This window comes from Oncorhynchus kisutch, linkage group LG19 (genome assembly GCF_002021735.2).
Source record: "Oncorhynchus kisutch isolate 150728-3 linkage group LG19, Okis_V2, whole genome shotgun sequence".
Classification (NCBI taxonomy): domain Eukaryota; kingdom Metazoa; phylum Chordata; class Actinopteri; order Salmoniformes; family Salmonidae; genus Oncorhynchus; species Oncorhynchus kisutch.
Window position 1 is genome coordinate 56,085,976 of NC_034192.2, and position 16,393 is coordinate 56,102,368.

Consider the following 16,393-nt stretch of genomic DNA (forward strand, 5'->3'; position numbering starts at 1 on the left):
CACAACACTAAACAATACATGAACTGCACTATAACGGTGACCACAAACACAACAGCAGTCCCATCATCTTACCACTGCTACACCTGGCTATCAGCAGAGCCTCTGGCAGCCTCATTTACTGCCTTTTAAAAACATAGCTGATATGGCTGACTTGCTTAAACAAATGTGGTTTCTACCGGCAATTGAGATGTACAAACTATGGCAGAAGGGGACGACAAGCAGATAAGAGGCAATCAGCAATTTCGATTAAGACAATGAGCGAGCTAGGACAGACGTAATGTCAGTCAATATAACTATTTGTTTAGCACTTTTGAAATGTACAGGGACAGAATTCAGAAGATGGGCCGTTCTTATAGTGTTCTCTCTGTACACCAAGTCAGAACAGTAGGATGAATAAAGGGGTCATAGAAGCAGACAAGGAAAGCTCATAAAATATGATTTTTACATTTCTCCAAAACAGTTTATAGGCTACAGACAGAACAGTAGGCAAAATTAAGAGGGGTAAATTATTAGGGTGAGGCACATGGGATACTTACATCTTACCCAAGTGCAGACTATAAGAGGCCAGGAGAGCCTTGTCCACACAGCCACTGTCACTGATTCCTTCCAAACCACTTGTTGAATTTACGATTTCCAACTTAATGTTAATGTCCAATGGCCGATGAGCACCGATACGTTTTATCTATAATTTCTCTTCATTATTTCTCTCCCTATGACAAGGATTAAATTGGATTTGCCAGTAGATTGTCGTCTTGATTCATGATGATGACTGCTTGTCTAGCTTGCTAGCTAAAATTGTGAAAGTATGATGTTGACATGATCAGTCCAATCAAAGCGACTGTACATATAACGTGATTTGAAGTCATTTTATCTATGGCCAATGACCTTGAGCCTTCATGGATGGGCACTTCTATGGCAGCAGCCGAAGGGCTAGAATTTTCAATGTACCGAGTCAATGTGCGGGGGTACAGGTTAGTTGAGGTAATTTGTACATGTAGGTAGGGGTAAAGTGACTATGCATAGATAATAAACAGCGAGTTTACAAGCAACATAAATTAGGAAAAAGTCGAGGTCTGTATTCGCTAAAAGTTTTTATTCAAAGTATGAATTTCGGCACCCTATGGAAGGACCGCGGATGTAGACAAACATAGGGACAGGTAGGCGTTTTTAACAAGTATCAACTGATGGTGACTCAATGTTGTTGCTCGCATATCATGCAACCAGTTATCAAAACTCAACTCTGCCTCGATATAAGCGAACGGAGTTGAGCGTTTTTCAGCTAATGTTGCTATTGGCTCTAACATTAGAAATGTGAAACGTACTGCATTTACTTGTTACTCTGTATTTAACATGTTATATGCAATAATACACAATACTGTAGCTGTACCCATGTTGTGATTGGTTCTGGCATTAAATGTGAAACGTACTGCATTTACTTGTTCCTCTGTATTTAACATGTTTACATTGCATGAACACTCTCCATGGCTGAACTATAATGACTGTGTTGTAACTGTTTGTGATATTGGACTGTATAACCCAGGAAGTTGTTCTAATGTTTACTGAAGGCATAATGGACGGTCAAGGACTGAGAACCACGATGCTCATTTGCTTTTAACAGTGTTGTATGTGAAACTTGAATACAAGAATACAAAAATAAAATGTATTTTGTACTGCAGTTGGAATTGTATTTTCTTTTATACTTTAGGATGAATCTCATTATAATACACATGATCAATGACACTCAGTGAAAATCACAGGCTGCAATCCACTTCCACGTAGGGCTGTCTCGACGCAAAACTAGTTCACTACATAGGGAAAAGGGTGCCATTTCTGCTATGCTCAGTCACATGGCCAGCATGAGGGTGCACTTAGCTCAGTTCTTGTACTGTCATCAGGGTAACCCCAGATTGACGTTCTCTTGTCTGAGTACATCCAGATTCCTGTTCTGTCTCCAAGGTAACCCCAAGTTGCTGTCTTCCTCTGGCCTGCAGTTGTTCCCAAATCCCACTGGGGGCGTCAGAGGGCTTGGAGAGGCCCCTTAGCAACTCTCCCAACAGACACACAGCGTCCTACAACACATGAGAACACAGGTTACTTCACCCACTACACACCATATTTTTTTCTGGGACAGTTGGTAGTTTAGACGGCCATTTTGGCACAGAAACCTAAAATAATAACAGACCAAAGCAGGGAATGTTTTGACAAGACAGAAGCAGAAAGGAACACCACAATTGAATATCCTGTACTCTATGTGCAGTCTGTCTTCCTGTGTTGTACTCTATGTGCAGTCTGTCTTCCTGTGTTGTACTCTATGTGCAGTCTGTCTTCCTGTGTTGTACTCTATGTGCAGTCTGTCTTCCTGTGTTGTACTCTATGTGCAGTCTGTCTTCCTGTGTTGTACTCTATGTGCAGTCTGTCTTCCTGTGTTGTACTCTATGTGCAGTCTGTCTTCCTGTGTTGTACTCTATGTGCAGTCTGTCTTCCTGTGTTGTACTCTATGTGCAGTCTGTCTTCCTGTGTTGTACTCTATGTGCAGTCTGTCTTCCTGTGTTGTACTCTATGTGCAGTCTGTCTTCCTGTGTTGTACTCTATATGCAGTCTGTCTTCCTGTGTTGTACTCTATGTGCAGTCTGTCTTCCTGTGTTGTACTCTATGTGCAGTCTGTCTTCCTGTGTTGTACTCTATGTGCAGTCTGTCTTCCTGTGTTGTACTCTATATGCAGTCTGTCTTCCTGTGTTGTACTCTATGTGCAGTCCGTCTTCCTGTGTTCTACCCTGTTGTAGAGGTGTGTTGTACCCTGTTGTAGAGGTGTGTTGTACCCTGTTGTAGAGGTGTGTTGTACCCTGTTGTAGAGGTGTGTTGTACCCTGTTGTAGAGGTGTGTTGTACCCTGTTGTAGAGGTGTGTTGTACCCTGTTGTAGATGTGTGTTGTACCCCGTTGTAGAGGTGTGTTGTACTGTACCCTGTTGTAGAGGTGTGTTGTGTTGTACCCTGTTGTAGAGGTGTGTTGTACCCTGTTGTAGAGGTGTGTTGTACCCTGTTGCAGAGGTGTGTTGTACCCTGTTGCAGAGGTGTGTGTGTTGTACCCTGTTACAGAGGTGTGTGTGTTGTACCGTTATAGAGGTGTGTGTGTGTTGTACCCTGTTACAGAGGTGTGTGTGTTGTACCCTGTTGTAGAGGTGTGTTGTACCCTGTTGTAGAGGTGTGTTGTACCCTGTTGCAGAGGTGTGTTGTACCCTGTTGCAGAGGTGTGTGTGTTGTACCCTGTTATAGAGGTGTGTGTGTGTGTTGTACCCTGTTACAGAGGTGTGTGTGTTGTACCCTGTTGCAGAGGTGTGTGTGTTGTACCCTGTTGCAGAGGTGTGTGTGTTGTACCCTGTTACAGAGGTGTGTGTGTTGTACCCTGTTATAGAGGTGTGTGTGTAGTTTATCCTCCAGTATGTTAGTGTCTAGTTGAGTAGTCTTCCTCCTGATGAAGGTGTTTAGGGACAAAGCTGCCTGCTGCTGCACACACACTCCACACACTGATGGGTCATGTAGCTCCGTGTCCATGGCCTGTTAATTCACACACAAACACACACACATAGAGAGATACGGCTGAGATACAATGAGACTAAACCAGGGTAGACCCACCAGAACTGATAGACAGTTACTATGCCCAGATAAAGTGTCTGTCTCACCCGTCTCATCTCCTCTGTGAAAGTCTTCATCTTCAGGGCAGAAATGAGCTGTAAAGGGACAGGCTCTCCTGCAAGGTCCTCACACTCCCTCTGTCTCCTCACAGTCTTTTCCTTCTGCCTCTCACTCGCTGCTGTAGTTTCTGTGTTCTGTTTTCTGTGTATTTGTATGATCATCCTCCTCCACACCTCACTCTGCAACCCCTTCCTCCCCCCCACTCTCCGAGCTGTTCTCTCCCCCTCTTCCCCCCTCTCCTCCTGCCTCTCTCTCCACCCCCTCTCCCCTGCAGTTTCTGGGTTTAGTTGATTGTTGACCTGTGTTATCATTCTCCTGCAGTAGATCTCCAGTGCCTCGTTCTCCTCCATACCTAGGGCCAAGAAAAAGCTATTTTCACGCCGCCAGAAATGCCACTTCAATGTCTAGGGAACACAACTTCCGCCAACATGGCGACGCATTTGTTTATGATGTTGCCAACGTAACTTCGACTTTCAAAGGTTGAACAAACCGACCTAATATCAAACACTGTGGCCACTATGTGATATTATTTTCGTGATTTTCTGATCAACTGACGGACAACTGAATCACGAAACGAGAGGAGTTGACGAAAGTTGGATTGATGCTACCTAAACTAGCTAGCTTTACCGCTGCCAGCAGACCATAACGTCTAGCCTCAACGAATATAGTAAAGAGCACACAACTACAACGTACACGTAACATTAAAAACCTAACTTTGTTGGCGCAATTATGTATCCCCATACGTTGTGATGAATTAGCTAGCTATTATATAAAATGTAAAACTCGTTAGATAGCTAGTTACACACCCCAAACTACAACAGAGCAAATATTTTCTTCTTGCGAGCGCAGTGCTGCTAACAACGAGTATTTACCGCCACCTAGCGTACTGGAGGGGGATAGATGAAGAGGGTCCGAAAAAGGAAAAGTTCATATTTAGAAATACTTTTGGCTACCCTTGTTATCTGCCTGCTTATATATTTTTATGTGACAACATTTTATGTAAATCATGATGCTTTATGATATTATATCATGGTATACTTTATTACCTGCATACATTTGATTGTAGAAACGTGTGTTATAGGCAGGCATAATTAAACTACAAAAGCAGGCCTACTTTGAGAAATTGGCTACATTTTCAGTTTAGTTATAAGGACAAAGTAATCTAAGCTATAAGCAAACAATGGTTACATCAAATAATTTCCCTTCCCTGTGTTTTTGAGAGGCGGAATCAGACTTCACTTCCCAAAATGCCTGGAATGTGTAGATCATCTTGGAAAGGAATGTAAGATGACCATGCCCACCATACTTCTACAAATGCAGAGGTCTTCTTGATCATGGTTCTGCAGGCAGGGCAGGGCAGGGCTGTGTGAACAGCTGATAGTCTACAACAGCCTCTCTGACAATCAGACAGCTGTGCACAGACTATAAGATGGTTGCCAGTCACAGTGCAAACTAAAGAAATGGAGGTGATGACAGGCCTGTTACACGTAGACACAATACAGCACAAATCATTTATCTTAAAGGATTTCACTACACACTTACACTCTTAAAAAAAAATGAAACCTAAAGGGTTAAACTTACTTTAGGTGATTATGGCTAAAATGAAAATGGACTGAAGTAAGCCTATCTGATTTCAGATCACACATCATTGAATGACATGTTTGCTGGTAGAGTAGTCTAGTTGTGTATTTCTACTACTGACCATCAGAACTAGAAGTGCTGCCTTATCATGTGATCTTTACTCAGGACACAGTGAAACACCAGGGAGTACCAAGGCCCCTGCCCACCAACCAAACTCACTGCCTGAGTGTCAGTGTCACTAGTCTATCACCCATCTAATTATAACCCCCCACAGTTCTCCAAGAATGGAAGTTTAGATAGGTCCATCTGTGGGACTAAAAATAGCCCCCAAGCAGCACCTAGCCAGCCAGACCCCCTCTCTGCTCTGCTGTGTTAGACAGCAACACATATGCACACCCGCGCACACATACACATACACACACACACACACACACACACACACACACACACACACACACACACACACACACACACACACACACACACAGCTCTCAGACCCTGTGTGGATACAGCAACACATTCCTCTTGGAGTCTCCTCTTCCTCCACGTGACCAACGGACCATGGAGTTATAAGAGAGTGGTAAGTGTTTACTACCAACGTCCTGATTAACATTGTTGGCAGAAAAATCCCTGGTTGGTGACCCTGTAGGTGAGGTAAGTGGAAATCATTGTTAACCACCATTTGCTGTGTGGCTCTGGGTCTTTGGGTCATGGTAGCTATAGCAGGAGTTAAATGGGGAATGGGATTCTGTCTGGGTTGGAAGTTTTTAACAATCCCCAAATCTGTTGCTTTTTGATCGTATTTTCCATGATCATATTTAGAAATATTTCATTTTCATTTCCCCATTATGCCCTCTCTGCAAAGTTGTGCAAACCCATATGGTGAGGATGTGGATTTTACTAATTTAACTCTTGCATAGTAATGTCTGTTCCAACAAGTGCTCATCCTACTTGGCTTCCAATAACACATTTACATATGTCTGATAGTAAATTAACTGAATTGTATATATTATTCTGTGAACTGGTCTCTATGTAGTGTGTGTGAGAGATGCATGTAACACAAACATTCCCAGCACTTAAGTGGCTTATCAATTCCTGTCTATTATATATTCCCTGTCTCTATCTATTCCCTGTCTCTATCTATTTCCATCTCTATCTATTCCAGTCTATTATATATTCCCTGTCTCTATGTATCCCTGTCTCTATATATTCCTGTCTCTATGTATCCCTGTCTCTATCTATTCCTGTCTTTTATCTATTCCCTATCTCTATCTATCCCTGTCTCTATCTATTCCTGTCTATTATATATTCCCTGTCTCTATCTATTCCCTGTCTCTATGTATCCCTGTCTCTATCTATTCCCTGTCTCTATGTATCCCTGTCTCTATCTATTCCCTGTCTCTATGTATCCCTGTCTCTATCTATTCCTGTCTCTATATATTCCCTGTCAATATCTATTCCCTGTCTCTATCTATTCCTGTCTCTATCTATTCCCTGTCTCTATCTATTCCTGTCTTTTATCTATTCCCTGTCTTTTATCTATTCCCTGTCTCTATCTATCCCTGTCAATATCTATCCCTGTCAATATCTATTCCCTGTCTCTATTTATTCCCTGTCTCTATCTATTCCCTATCTATATCTATTCCGGTCTCTATCTATTCCTGTCTCTAGCTATTCCTTGTCTCTATCCCTTCTGGTCTCTGTATATTCCTATCTATATCTATTCACTGTCTATCTATTCCTTTCTATTATCTATTCCTGTCTCTATCTATTCCTGTCTCTATCTATTCCCTGTCTCTACCTATTCCCTGTCTCTATCTATTCCTGTCTTTTATCTAATCCCTGTCAATATCTATTCCCTCTCTCTATCCCTTCTGGTCTCTGTCTATTCCTATCTATATCTATTCACTGTCTATCTATTCCTGTCTATTATATATTCCCTGTCTCTATCTATTCCCTGTCTCTATCTATTCCCTGTCTCTATCTATTCCTGTCTCTATCTATTTCCTGTCTCTATTTATTCCCTGTCACTATCTATTACTGTCCTGAAGCACAGGTGAGTCCTGGTTGGTACAAACCCAAACAGTTTAGCTATGCCTGTGTGTTTGTATTCTCCCTGTCTTTGTCTGATTCCAATTTTCTCTCAGAGGATCTATAAAGGTTATTCATTAACTGAACTGTATCCCCCCTTCTCTCTCTCTTTCTCTCTCCTCAGATGGGGGAGTTGTAACTGTTACAGCTATAGTAACAGTATGGTCCTAGACAGTATCAACACAGCCACCAACCCTCTCAAGATGAGTCTAATGGACGTCTCCAAGATCTTCTCTCTGCTTCAGCCCAAGGAAGAGGATGAGGAGGACAATGAGCATGGCCAGGTACAGCCAATGAGCTTGCAGTGCTTTGTAACTTAGCAACCTATCACTGAGACAGCATCAGTAGACTTGCACAGCATCAGAGGGTGTGACTTCCAAGTCTACATGGGTGTGACCTAACCAGGGTCGTATTCATAAGAACATCATTTACAAATGACAAGCTTATTTAATTGAACAAGTTCAGATAGTACCTCCCTGCTTCAGTTTGTTTTGTTTTGAGTGTAGTGAATACCACCCAGCAGTGCAGCCCAATAACACTGTGTGTATGGTAAGTGGAGGTATAATACTGCTCTGTTTCCCAGGCTCTGAACCAGGCAGTGAGCAGTGATGACGTGGTGTTGTTAGCTGAGCTGTTGTCCCAGGAGAGCTACAGAAAGTCTATCAACAGCAGAAGCGGCTGGGGGATCCCTGTTACCCCCCTACGGACTGCCGCAGCGCACGGACACCTGAGGTGTCTGGAATTCCTGCTGGAGCACGGAGCGGAGGTGAGATATACAGATAGAGTACTTTGGACTAGCTTCTCGTACTCAGACACCTACTCCTGACATGGACAAAAAAATCCTGGTTTAATTTATTCTGCACTTTTAAGAGTTAAGGTTGATTCAAACAACAGTCATTTACTCTGTGTTACTGTATAAGCATGTTGTGACAGCTGCTGATGTAAAAATGGCTTTAGAAATAAATGTGATTTAACCTATTGATTCATTATTGTTTGGTGATTGATTGGTTTTGCAGGTGGACAGTCTAGATGTGAAGGCCCAGACCCCTCTGTTTACAGCGGTCAGTGGTAAACATCTGGACTGTGTTGTGGTCTTACTGAAGGCTGGAGCCGACCCCAACGGCAGCCCGTACAACAACTGTTCCCCGGTGCTGACCGCCGCCCGCGAGGGAGACGTGGAGGTCCTCAGGGAGCTGCTTCAGTTCGGAGCCGAGGTCGACGTCTGGCCCAAAGTCCCTGAGTGGGCCTCCAACGCCACAGCCTGCAGGGGACCCCTGTACATATCCGCTGTATATGGACACCTGGACTGTTTCAAGCTGCTGCTGCTCCACGGGGCTAATCCTGACTATAACTGTAAGTCAGAGAAGATGCTGGCCAGGATCAAGCAGCCCAAGACGGTGCTGGAGATGTGTCTGAGGTATGGCTGTAAAGTGGAATACATACAGCTGCTCATAGACTTTGGGGCAGACGTGTATCTGCCTACGCTGATTATTGACAAGACCACCAAGCAGAACGAGGCGGTGGCTCTGCTGCTCAAGGAGAGAGGTGAGAACATCACACACACTTGTTTTACTTTTGTATCATATTTGTGAAACAGTTGTTTCATATTTGTTAAACAGTGGTTACAGATTCATTACATTTGTTGCACATAAGTTATACATTTGTTACATATTTGACTGTCACATATTCAGTCTGTTCTGTATCTCTAATTGATTGATTGCTGTTAATGATGAGAACATTGGAGACATTCTCATATTTCATTGAATTAACTAGAACCTCCCCTGAATTAACTAGAACCTCCCCTGTGTTTTATTTCCAGTTTGTCCCAATACTCTGATGTCACTGACACGGCTTGCGATTCGGAGACACCTCCCCGTGGTTAATAAAATGACGTCCATAGACCGCTTGGACATTCCCCAGATACTGAGGAACTACCTGAAACATCTCACATGACCTCTATCGCCTGACCTCTGAACTCTGCATGAAGATGATGTCACAAATGGATACGCTATATGGCTGTGTCTCAATAGTCTACAGTGGATTCCTCTGCTTCATCTCCACTGTTCTGAAAACACATGTTAGGTGAAACAATATGGAGGATGATTTCTGAAAAACTTTCAAAAAAAGTGCAACAATTTCATACCATCCTCTTCTGTCTCTACTGAGTGCATCATGGGCTGCAAAGTCCAGTTTGTTCTGTTTCTATTGTAGGTGTGAATAATAATTATGCCAATTTTGCCTTTGAATAGCTGTAGAGGTTGAATTAGAATAAACATGTTTATTTAACTTATTCTCTGTGATTGAATTCAGCAAGTGTTTGGTAAATGTCATCATTGGAAATTGGTTGAAGAAACTATGGTGAAGACACTGCCCTCTTCTGGACAGTTATATAAGTGCACAGAGCTTCAGGAGAAACATTTAGTAAGTGTAAAACTATGAGTAACCACTAGGTGTCACACTACCCCTGTAGATGTATTCTCCATCTATGAAATCACTTCTCACCGTTGGCAAGTAATCTTTAGTCAAGCTAAAAACAATGTAATTTGTGGAATCTTGCTGGCATTAGGAGTGTCCTTGCTGATAGCTCAGCGACACAGTATGGTGTAGTGCATCAAACCAGGTTCAAACCCAGTCAGTCACTGGAGCAGCAAACAAACAGGGAAACAAGACATTGCCTTATTTGAACAGAAGGATTAGTACACAGACAGGATATTACATCACATTACAGGATAAGGATATCCTGTCGAACGTCCACATTGACCTTAGAACACAGTTCAGTATATAGAGGTTTTAATTTCAACAGAAGTACAGTTATATCAATGTGGTTCAGTTTTTACAGAGAAATACAACATAATAATTCCCAGTGCTCTTTGATTACATCAAAACATATACATAGACTTCTCCACGATCCCCATTCACAGTTTCAGGATTTGAATAGGCATTACTTAGTTTCAGGGTTGTTTTTTTTCCATTTCTACAACAAATCAAAACAAACCTAATCGAAGGCCAGAGAGAAAATATATGTTCCTGCTATTTGTACTGTACAAACATGGTGATGACATTTCAGACTGACAGATAAAATAGAAGTCATACCAGAGTCCAACCCCCCCCCATTCTAGATGGCAATGTGAATGTACAGTGAATAGCCTAGTAGCTCCAACTAAACTTGTTACTTGTCTTGTTACCTGTTTCAGTGTCCATACATTAGTACCCTGATTGTTCTGAAACCACATACTACTGTATAACCAACTAGAGAAAAGCAACAAGGATTTGCAATGATGACTGTGTGTACGTCCCAAATGGTACCCTATTCCCTGTTTAGTGCACTACATTTGACGAGGGCCCATGGGGACTATATAGGGAATAGGATGCCATTTGGGACGAAACCAGTGCATCATATGTATCATGGCTGCTACAGATTTCTCCTTCCTTCCAGCCCTAAATATAGACTCACCCGGCCAACAACAGAATCAAGGGCTTATTCTGTCAATGACTAAAACAACAACATTAATATCAACATAATACACCATATTACATTTCATAAATATGTGTGATAATATTGGAAGGAAAATAAATAGTGTGTCTCCAAAATGCACCTCAAAGAATCCATAACTGTGTTGAGTAGAGCTGCTGCCATGAATAGACGGAGTACATGAATGTATTCAGGACCATGGTTACATATAGCTCCTCCTACCAGGTTTCTGATTGGTTCAGCATAAATACATTCGAACACCATGAACAGTAGATAAATCTCCTATGTGGTGTGCCGATGCCATAGAAAATGACCCATTTACCTTGAATCTGTTCTGTAGGAGTGGTAGGATATTCTATCAATAGTCAGTGTGTGGCAGAGAACTAACTGATCAAATGAACACATGATTTATCAAAGTATAAACTAGAGTCCAGTGTTATGTTAATGTCTTAACCACCAATCAATTAATTATTGATTGATAGCAAACCACAATCAAGTGTTATAATAATATTATTATGACATGTCTGTGGATTCATATTCTACTGTTGTCTGCCATGAATACATATAATCCCTTGAGAGACGGAAACAGAATATTATGGCCTAGAGAAATCATCATATCATTACATGGAATGAAACAGTGGAAGGTTGTAAAATAATGGCAAACATGTTGGTTGTTAAAAGAGAAAATGAAATCTTCAAAGAGTTAATCTCATGTGTCATGCAGAACTCTGAATGCCATAAAACACCATGATATGATGATAATGATCTACCTGGTACTGAGGCTAGAACTGTGTCTCTGGTACTGAGGATAGAACTGGGTCTCTGGTACTGAGGATAGAACTGGGTCTCTGGTACTGAGGATAGAACTGGGTCTCTGGTACTGAGGATAGAACTGGGTCTCTGGTACTGAGGATAGAACTGGGCCTCAAATGGCACCTTCTTCCCTTTACAGTGCCCTACTTTTGAACAGGAGCCTTGGAGCTCTGGTCCAAAGTAGTGCATTATATTGGGGATTATGTTGTCATTTGAGATTCAAACTAGAACTGAAGCAACACTGTTGGCAGTCTCCAACAGAAAATACTAATATTGTAATATAATATATGATCTGTTGTTTATACAGTATGCACATGTAGCTAGCTGCTAGTCACAGGTAGTATGCCTGTTCTGTCTGTTTCCTGACCATTTTATGTCAGTTTGCTTCTCTAAAATGTGGAAGTTGAACTGGAAAATGAAAAAGTAATGTAAATAAACCAAATACTGACTAACTATATAATCATCTCCCACCATTCAGTCAAACCCCCTACGTCTTTCATTAATACACTGAGGAGATCAATAGGAAAATGAATTAAAATCTAAATGAACTGATTCAATCTACATTTAATTTAACCTCTACGGGATCGATTGAGCTAACGCAGGCTAATGTGATTAGCATGAGGTTGTAAGTAACAAGAACATTTCCCAGGACATAGATGTATCTGATACGGGCAGAAGGTTTAAATTCTTGTTAATCTTACTTCACTGTCTAATTTACAGTAGCTATTACAGTGAAAGAATAGCTTGCTATTCTTTGAGGAGAGTGGACAGTTATGAACTTGAAAATGTATCAATAAACCAATTAGGCACATTTGGGCAGACTCGATACAATATTTTGAACAGAAATGCAATGGTTCATTGGTTCAATCTAAAACTTTGCACATACACTGCTGCCATCTAGTGGCCAAAATCAAAATCATACCAAACCTGGAATAATACATTATGGCCTTTCTCTTGCATTTAAAATATGATGAAAAAAAAAACATATTTTTTTCTTTGTATTATCTTTTACCAGATCTATTGTGTTATATTCTCCTACATTCATTTCACATTTCCACAAACTTCAAAGTGTTTCCTTTCAAATGGTATCAAGAATATGCATATCCTTGCTTCAGGTCCTGTGCTACAGGCAGTTAGATTTGGGTATGTCATTTTAGGCGAAAATGTAGGTTTTAGATAGTCTTAGGATTCGTCAGGCAAAAAGAGTGAAATGTCCCTGATATTCAACAGATGCTCTGGTACTACAATAATCATTTTGGGGTTTGTTAGGGGGTAAATGCACCAGTCAAGCACAACAACCTCCGCTCACATGGAAACAGCCTGACCTATCCTGGAATACACACTGCATATGTGAGCAGAGGTTGTTGTGCTTGACTGGTGTATTTAGAGATATTTAGAAGGATATTCTGAGTGATATTTAGAGTGATATTCAGTTTGCCTCCCAGGCTCCTGCCCTTCATGTTTCTGTCTGTCTGGTTTCTCTAACACTGGGAATCCCCACTCGCAGGCACAGAGCATCCCAAATGGCACCCTATTCCTTATATGGTGCACTGCTTTTGGCCAGAGACCTATAGGGAATTGGTTTGCCATTTGGGACGGCCCAGAAAGACGAAAAGTCTTACACTGGAGTGGGAAAGAGAATACATGCCTGAATCATCGTTGCTGCATGAATAGATCCAGTAATCACTAGTGGGACGCTGGAAGGCACTGTTAGGGTATCTCTGTTAGATAGCTTCTTTGTTACGGCATCTCTGTTAGATATCATCTCTGTTAGGGTATCTCTGTTAGATAGCATCTTTGTTACGGCATCTCTGTTAGATATCATCTCTGTTAGATATCATCTCTGTTAGGGTATCTCTGTTAGATAGCATCTCTGTTAGATAGCATCTCTGTTAGGGTATCTCTGTTAGATAGCATCTATGTTTGGGTATCTCTGTTAGATAGCCTCTCTGTTAGGGTATCTCTATTAGATAGCATGTCTGTTAGGGTATCTCTGTTAGATAGCATCTCTGTTAGATAGCATCTCTGTTAGGGCATCACTGTCAGGGCATCTCTGTTAGATAGCATCTCTGTTAGATAGCATCTCTGTTAGGGCATCTCTGTTAGATAGCATCTCTGTTAGGGCACAGTTAAAGTGTGTCCCAAATGGCACCCTATTCCCTACTTTTGACCATGGGCACTGGTCAAAAGTATTGCACTGTATATGGTATAGGGTGCCATTTGGGATGCATATTTGTTAGGGCACAGTTAGATCAGAGATAGACTCCTGCAGGCTTTTGTTCCAGCCCTGCTCTAACACACCTGATTCAAGATAATCACGGTCTTGGAGACCAGCTAGTTAGTAGAGTCTGGTGTGTACGTGCAGGGTTGGAATAAAATCAAACGGGAGGGTATCTCTCCAGGAGGAGGTAACTTTCCAGGAGGAGGTTATCTCTCCAGGAGGAAAGTATCTCTCCAGGAGGATAGTATCTCTCCAGGAGGACAGTATCTCTCCAAGAGGAGGGTCACTTTCCAGGAGGAGGGTAACTTTCCAGGAGGAGGGTATCTCTCCAGGAGGACAGTATCTCTCCAGGAGGAAGGTATCTCTCCAGGAGGAAGGTATCTCTCCAGGAGGAGGGTAACTTTCCAGGAGGAGGGTATCTCTCCAGGAGGAAAGTATCTCTCCAGGAGGAGGGTATCTCTCCAGGTGGAGGGTATCTTTCCAGGAGGAGGGAATCTCTCCAGGAGGAAGGTATCTCTCCAGGAGGAAAGTATCTCTCCAGGAGGAGGGTATCTCTCCAGGAGGAAGGTATCTCTCCAGGAGGAAAGTATCTCTCCAGGAGAAGGGTATCTCTCCAGGAGGAGGGTTGGCCACCCTGATCTAAAGCAATCATTCTAGGAACACTTTCTAGAGATACCAGGAATCAAATCATCCTTTTATCACTTTTGTTTTACTGAAATGAAAAAACGTAAATTACACACCATACAAATAAAATCGAAATGATTTTTCTTCAATAATTAATGTATATAGGGCCTATGAGAAGGCAAACAAATGACATAAAACTATATAATAATTGTTTTATATCACATTGCACAAGTTGGCATACTGTATTTGATTTCCATCAACTGGTATTATCTGATAAAAAAGTTTCTGTATATGTGTCTAAGTATGAACATCGCTTCCATTAATATGACAGAGTTGATCATTAATATGACAGAGTTGATCATTAATATGACAGAGTTGATCATTAATATGACAGAGTTGATCATTAATATGACAGATTTGATTAACTTAAATTCAAACTTTGAAACAGGAAAACAAAGACCTATAAACAGAGATATTCAGTGGATATTTCTCTCTAGTTTACAACATTCTCACCCTTAAAAAACATTGACCTTTCAGAAGATGCTCTTATACAGAGCAACTTTCAGTCGTGAGAGGATACGTTTTCATACTGGTCCACCAAGGGAATCGAACCCACAACCCTGGCATTACATGCACCATGCTCTACCAACTGAGCCACATCAGAACTTGAAATGAAACCCGACACCAGTTGATATCAGTGGAGGCTGCTGAGGGGAGGACGGCTCATAATAATGTCTGGAACGGCATCAATGGAATGGTATCAAACACATGGAAACCATGGAAACCATGTCTTTGATGTGTTTGATACCATTCCATTGATGCCGTTCCAGACATTATTATGAGCCGTCCTCCCCTCAGCAGCCTCCGCTGGTTGACACCATCTCCAATAGTGTAGTATTCTTACTAATGTCTAAAACAAGGGAACACACACAACTGTATGGTTGGCTCTGCTTCCTCACCATACGCAGAATAAAAAAAAAACAAGAAAAAACCTATTTGCTTCATTGTGAATGTTAATTATATGGGACAGCTGAACAAAATGAAAAAAAGAAAAATTATCTGTCATATAATTTTGTCATTTTGTCATTTCTGTCATGGAATTAGATGATATGTGTTAGTCCGATCAGACAGACAGGTGAGACAGACAGGCATTCTACCTGTCTACAGCTCAGTACTCAGATATTTTACCTGTCTACAGCTCAGTACTCAGAGAGACAGACATTCTACCTGTCTACAGCTCAGTACTCAGACAGACAGACGTTCTACCTGTCTACAGCTCAGTACTCAGACAGACAGACATTCTACCTGTCTACAGCGCAGTACTCAGGCAGACAGACATTCTACCTGTCTACAGCTCAGTACTCAGACAGACAGACATTATACCTGTCTACAGCGCAGTAGTCAGGCAGACAGACGTTCTACCTGTCTACAGCTCAGTACTCAGACAGACAGACGTTCTACCTGTCTACAGCTCAGTACTCAGACAGACAGACATTCTACCTGTCTACAGCGCAGTACTCAGGCAGACAGACATACTACCTGTCTACAGTTCAGTACTCAGACAGACAGACATTATACCTGTCTACAGCACAGTACTCAGGCAGACAGACATTCTACCTGTCTACAGCTCAGTACTCAGACAGACAGACATTCTTCCTGTCTACAGCGCATTACTCAGACAGACAGACATTCTACCTGTCTACAGCGCAGTACTCAGGCAGACAGACATTATACCTGTCTACAGCTCAGTACTCAGACAGACAGACATTCTACCTGTCTACAGCTCAGTACTCAGGCAGACAGGTGAGACAGACAGACATTCTACTGGTCTACATCTTGGTACTCAGACAGACAGGAACATGAAACCCTTTGTGACCCAACAGCCAGCCTCTGTGGAT

The 16,393-nt window shown here is 41.9% G+C and overlaps 2 protein-coding genes across 4 annotated transcripts; one reads left to right on the plus strand and one right to left on the minus strand.

Moving 5' to 3' along the window:
- Positions 1-1,072: 1,072 nt before the first annotated feature.
- LOC109883120 (uncharacterized) lies at positions 1,073-4,550 on the minus strand. Its single transcript, XM_020475175.2, has 3 exons — positions 3,681-4,550; positions 3,403-3,555; positions 1,073-2,069 (listed from the first exon to the last, which is right to left on the minus strand). The coding sequence occupies exons 1-3, from the start codon at positions 4,041-4,043 to the stop codon at positions 1,869-1,871; spliced, it is 717 nt and encodes a 238-aa protein (XP_020330764.1). The 5' UTR covers positions 4,044-4,550; the 3' UTR covers positions 1,073-1,868.
- A 1,090-nt stretch (positions 4,551-5,640) lies between these two features.
- Positions 5,641-10,278, plus strand: LOC109883117 (ankyrin repeat and SOCS box protein 12-like). Of its 3 annotated transcripts, none has more exons than XM_020475163.2 (5): positions 5,641-5,854; positions 7,490-7,649; positions 7,949-8,131; positions 8,382-8,910; positions 9,185-10,278. In XM_020475163.2, exons 2-5 carry the CDS (start codon positions 7,527-7,529, stop codon positions 9,316-9,318), a joined length of 969 nt encoding a protein of 322 aa, XP_020330752.1. In that variant the 5' UTR covers positions 5,641-5,854; positions 7,490-7,526; the 3' UTR covers positions 9,319-10,278. The 3 variants fall into 3 exon arrangements, with proteins under 3 accessions (XP_020330752.1, XP_020330751.1, XP_020330753.1); XM_020475162.2 differs by having other exon boundaries at positions 5,778-5,928; XM_020475164.2 differs by lacking the exon at positions 5,641-5,854 and adding an exon at positions 5,860-5,923.
- Positions 10,279-16,393: the final 6,115 nt, after the last annotated feature.